Source organism: Cyprinodon variegatus, unplaced genomic scaffold (genome assembly GCF_000732505.1).
Source record: "Cyprinodon variegatus isolate N-32 unplaced genomic scaffold, C_variegatus-1.0 Scaffold911, whole genome shotgun sequence".
NCBI lineage: Eukaryota > Metazoa > Chordata > Actinopteri > Cyprinodontiformes > Cyprinodontidae > Cyprinodon > Cyprinodon variegatus.
The window spans coordinates 60,781-66,366 of NW_015151364.1; the positions used below are offsets into that span (position 1 = coordinate 60,781).

A 5,586-nucleotide genomic window follows, 5' to 3' on the forward strand; every position below is an offset into this window, starting at 1 on the left:
ATAGTTTGGAGCTTTTAGAAATATATGCAGCAAAAAAGTACATTATTTCTACTATCCTATGTGTCTGATCTCTAAGTTTACAAATGTATAGTTAGCATGTGTGTGTCTAGCCTTCAGTGTGAGCACTATTTTTCCAATTTCACAATCAAATTGAGGACCAGTTGTTGCAAAGTGAGGACATTTTGCTGGTCCTCACATGCTATTTTGGTAATGGTTAGGTTTAAGGATAAGGTGTCAATTGGGTTAGGGTTAGGGTGACGTATGTATTGGTAAGGGTTAGGGTATAGAAATGGTTGAAAATGGCTGAAAATCAATAGAAGTCAATAGGAGTCAACACATGGAACAGTGTGTGTGAGTGAGACAGATACACAACCTTACTTGTGGAAGTATTGTGAAAGTGTAATAAATATCGCAGAATAACTACTAGTCGTTGGAAGCTATCTAGAAATTTATTATAAGACAAGTCATAGAATTAGCATTTTCAGGATTTAATATTTCAGAAATTTTTTTTGGAATAACAGGAAAGGCTATATGAAAATATTTCAGACAAAAGATGGACTCGATTACCTCTGACTGATCAAGCAGGTTCTGTATAACTTCTAGGACGCAGTTGTCTTGGATATCTCCATACGTGCCATCATCCTTACAAACGGCTGTTTTGTTTCCCACCATACCCTCTTTACAGGGACCAACAGCAAAAAAACCTTCAGGTCCAGCACTGAATACATCATCACCTTCACAAAGAACTACACAAAAAGAAAAAAAAAGTTTAAGCGGGCTCTAAGGTAACTACCTAATTACAATGAAGTCCCTCCCCTATTTATTCAGATCAATTGTGGCTTTATGGGTAAAGCATTGATTTAACTTGAGATAATGGAAGTGATTTCATAATTTTTACACTCAGAGTCCTGACTAAAATTAGCAAAAGATCTGTGGAGGGAGCTAAAGATGGGGGTTAAAAATTTCCAACATCAAACATTTCAGATGCATTACATAGCTTATTGAAGCAGCATTATAAAATATGACAGAAGCTAATGATAAGGAGGCTTAGATTGCTGTTATGAAAACTATCAACAATATTTCAACCAATTACTGAGAATAATGTGAATAATTTTTAACACAATATTTTTTTAAGCAAAAAGCTAATTTTATTTTATTTTCCTCAAAATGTGTGTACCTCTTTGGGCATTTTGACTTACCATGAGTCAGTCAAAAGTATTGCTGATTGTCCCAAAGTGGAAAATACAATAACTGATTATAAAATAAGAAAATATTTTACTTATTTAGCATTCAATTTTTATCATTGTATTTTTTTTCCCAGCTCAATTTAAAAAAAAATCCAACATAAATGAGTTGCCTGAAAGTTTGTAAGGAATCGAAATAAATACAAATTAAAATCATAATATAAACCTGTATTATAAAACTGGAGCACCTCTAAATGACCCCCTTTTAGATACATTTAAACTTGATGAATTGAGAACAAAATGCAGAACAAAAATTCTAGTCAGACTGACTTAATTAGTTTTACTTGTTTTCATCAAAACATCTGAGCTGCTTTGATGATCTCCGATAGCTCAGTGTGAGAAACAGCACATACCGGTGTAGGTATCAGATCTGCTTTGGGCCCTGCTCCTTCTTATGACGTCAACATATGGCAACTCCACTCAAACAAACTGTATTGCACCTGTTTTTTAATCAAATCTCTTTTGGAGTTTAAACATATTATTACCTATATTTGCTATTATTTAACATTTCGTTGGCGATCTAAAGTAGCCGAAACTATAAAACAATCATTGTCAGTCTTGAAGGAAAGTACTGCCTTCTAAGACAGACTGAACTCTGCCATTTAACAAGACAAAAAAAGTCTCAGCTTTTTTTTTTTTTTTTTTCTTGAGATCTGTAGGCAGAGGAGGACAAATGGGACATCTTAAAAAAATACTTTTGTAGAGATTTTTACGAAGAAAACAGCATTTATTCTACATGTAGAAAACGATTGGTTGTTTTTGATACAAATTCAAAAGTAGTGTAGCTTAATATGGCTAACTGACCAAGCTAAAAGAGGCTAACCTGTTAGCTACTGAGCACAGCTAGCTACAGTGCTACCCAGATCTCCCCTTGTATATCATGCGCTTGCAGTTACTTTGTTCAGCATAAACAGATTTTGTCAGCTTTGTTATCGATCAGGTAAAACTTAATCAGTCATTAGACACTCTAACGGTACAGATGATCCCGACTCTGCACACTGACGCTATGTGATGTTATTATCGTTGTTTGGGCAACCACTTTGTTTTACATCATATGGCAACTTTCATCCAATCATGTAATGTATGTCACTGGCATGCACAGGACCAAAGCAGATCTGACCATCCGAGCAGATCTGGTACCTACACCGGGCTAATTTCTAAGAAAATATTTTCATGTACCACTTGCAATACCCTTGCAGACCACAAGAGGTACGCATACCCCCAGTTGGGAAACACTGCCCTAAACAATATATTTTGAAGGATACTTCATATCATTGAGAAATGTCATAATTGGATAAAAACAATTTAAATCTAAATCAAAAAGCAACATGAATAAATTGAAGCTTTACATCATGCTTCAGATGCATTGTAGGTTTGTTTAGCTTTTTAAAGTTGTGTTGGCTGGAGAAATACCCACCGTTTGGGTTTAATGTCAGTTTAATGATTTTCTTAACCTCTGGCTTTGTTGTTACTTGACAGGTTATTGTCTTTTCCTCTGGGGTACATCCATCAGGGGCTTGATACTCATGTTTGATTTCTGAATCTGGGCTAGAACCTAAATGACAAAATGATAAAGAATTAGAAACATGGTCTTAAACGTTTTCATGCTTTGTGGTAGAAAATCCTAAAAGGATGTTTTTTTTAATAATTACTTGGAGGGTCCAGGCCCTTAAATTCAACCTGGTAGTCTCCTCTAACAGAACACTCTAGTGTCAGAGAACCAGGACATTTCAATGATCCAATTATTGGTTTAACAGTGATCAGGGGTGCTGGTTTAGACTTTAGGTTTCTGCTCTGTGTGAAAGTGGCACCATCTGCACGGCTCATCTTACAGGTATATTGCCCTGAAAGACAAAACAAAGTCATAATTGCAACCATAATCTTCAAAAGCTCTGAAATTTGGTTACCACCTATTTCATGGCTATATAATAGTTGCTATTTTTTATCATATGATGCAGAAGCTAATAATATTTCCAAACAATTTATGAGTTAAAAACCAAAACAATTGGAGCAGCTATTTTATAACATATGATGTGGTATTATTGGATCCCATCACACATCAGACTGTAGTGTTGGTCTAAACAGTACATACCATCATGAATTTTATAGAATGTTGTGATTTTGTATTTCGAGGTCCCGTCATCACTGGGTTTAGTTGTTTGGAGGACTGTTCCATCAAGTGTCCAAACCACCCTTAGATTTAACCCAAAATTAGTTGGAGGAGGTCCACATGTCAGAGTTACAGAGTCCCCAGCAATTATTTCCTCTGAAGTAACTTCGCCAACTGACATATATAATGTGTTACCTGTATGACAAAAAAGGAAGGATAAAAAAATATATATATATATCTCTTATGTTGGTTTATGGATCTATGTGAAAATATAATGGAATGGTTAAACCTAGCCCAGATTTATTAAGGTTCACTTACTGAAGATGTCCACAGGATATTTTTCTGCCAGTTGATTTAACATTTCGTCTTTTGCTAATTGAAGTTGTGATGCATCCTGAGAAGAACTGCTGAGAGAAAAGTCAGCGATGGTGCTTCCAGACCTGGAACACAGATTTTTATTTTGATTGATATTCTGCTATGAAGTCAGGTCACTCTAACAGTTCATTATATTTGAACCTGATTTTTATAAAAAGGGTTTAGACAGTTCATGGCTGATGCCTAAAATAAGCTGTATACCAAATACAACAGCAAATGAATAACTATAGTTCCTTATAGTACATATGTCTACATATGTGAGATTATTAAGGCTACTTTAGACAGACAAGCTACTGTTTGTGTTTCATCCTAGAAAGATAATTAAAAATCGACTTTCTTAGTTTAAACATCCTGTTTTAACATTGTGAAAATAAAGATGTAGGAAATAATTATTGATGTGCAAGGACTAAAAAAGAAATTGAAATTTTGAAGTAATATTTTGTTAAAAAATCTATTTATTAAATTATAAAGATGCTCAGGTTAGGGCAGAGGTCTTCAGCTCTGGTTCTCAGGATCATTAGTCCTGGATGTTTTTGATGGGTTTCTCCCCTACACCTGAATCAATTATTTGCATTCCTTTCCAAAAGGTCCATTAATCACCTATTTTTTTAAGTCAGGGGGAAAGGAAAAAATTAAAATATGCAGGACAGTGGGTGCTGAGGATCAGAGTTGAAGCCTACTTAATTAAAGTTTTTTTTTTTTGAAATGCCTATATAATAACAAAATGAAAGATCAAACAGCATAGTATGTACTTTAATGTTATTAATAAAGATGGTCTTAACATTATTGTTTTTTACTGTTTTTTTACAGTTTGATGATTTATTGAGATATCAGATCTTGAACTCACACACTGCAGCGTTTAGACAAAATCCTATCTTAGACTACCTTCTGCTTTAAATGAACACAGTTATTCTCAATTTGCTACAAGGAGTGACATTGGTTCAGAATGGAGGGGTTCGCCCTGTGACAAACCCCGGCTATGCCCGTCAGTCTTTAATTGGGCAAGACACTTCACCTACATTGCCTATTTAAGACAGTCTGGGTGCCTGGTGGCAACTCAGAACAATACCCTCATTTCTGCCAGTTTACCTCATTGAAACTGTGGCTACAATGTAGCTCGCCAACATGTGTGTGAATGGGTGAGTTACTTATTGTGTAAAACACAATTTGGGTGAAATTTCTATCCCCTTTATTAGGGAAGGAGTAGAGTGATTGTTTGAAACCTTTTCTGGGGCTACAGTAATACAGATCAAACTGATATCAGTTTCGGGATAGACTTATTCTAATACTAATACAGCTGTAGTATTTACTAGCAACTACAATATCTATTTTTTAAATATTTAAACAGCATAATATGTAAGAGATAACCGCTGACTCACCTAAAGTTTAGACCCTGCACACTGCAATCTTTTGACATGTATTCCTGGCAATTTGTTTCAGCCTGGTAGAGACAATATCACAATCAAACCAAATATCAAGATATTAAATTCTGTATGCATTCCTTCATGTTGTTTTACAGACTTCAGCATATCAATATGACTTACAGAAGCATAAATATCCTTATAAACATCACTGGTTGGGTTATTGTATGAGTCCTGAAAGTCCATGTTTAGAGTAAAGCTTTCTTTTACAGTAAAGACTGCAGCTGTTGTTTTGTCTACTGTTTCAATGATTTGCGTTGAGTTTGTCACTATTGGCATATCTGGTGTTCTTAGGGTTGTTATTATTGTAAGCTCTGGCAATGTTGTTGTGTTTGTCTGTGTGGTAATTTGTATCGTGTTTTTTGCATTTGTCACCACAGTAATTTCTGATGGTGATGTTGAGTTTGTCCCTGTGGTTCTTTGAGGCATTGTTGCG

The 5,586-nt window shown here is 35.1% G+C and overlaps 2 protein-coding genes across 2 annotated transcripts in view; both read right to left on the minus strand.

The window, feature by feature from the left end:
- Positions 1–5,560, minus strand: part of LOC107099837 (adhesion G protein-coupled receptor F4-like) — an 11,025-nt gene extending 5,465 nt beyond the window's left edge. Inside the window, exons 1-7 of the mRNA XM_015398110.1 lie at positions 5,274–5,560; positions 5,109–5,170; positions 3,673–3,794; positions 3,337–3,549; positions 2,897–3,088; positions 2,662–2,799; positions 568–746 (exon numbers count right to left, since the gene is read on the minus strand). Of these exons, the coding sequence (XP_015253596.1) occupies positions 568–746; positions 2,662–2,799; positions 2,897–3,088; positions 3,337–3,549; positions 3,673–3,794; positions 5,109–5,170; positions 5,274–5,429 (1,062 nt within the window). The 5' untranslated portion in view covers positions 5,430–5,560. The remainder of the gene's footprint in view (positions 1–567; positions 747–2,661; positions 2,800–2,896; positions 3,089–3,336; positions 3,550–3,672; positions 3,795–5,108; positions 5,171–5,273) is intronic.
- The window catches only part of LOC107099818, an 8,824-nt gene continuing 8,759 nt past the window's right edge, over positions 5,522–5,586 (minus strand). The window contains exon 15 of the mRNA XM_015398090.1: positions 5,522–5,536. Within this exon, the coding sequence (XP_015253576.1) occupies positions 5,522–5,536 (15 nt within the window). The remainder of the gene's footprint in view (positions 5,537–5,586) is intronic.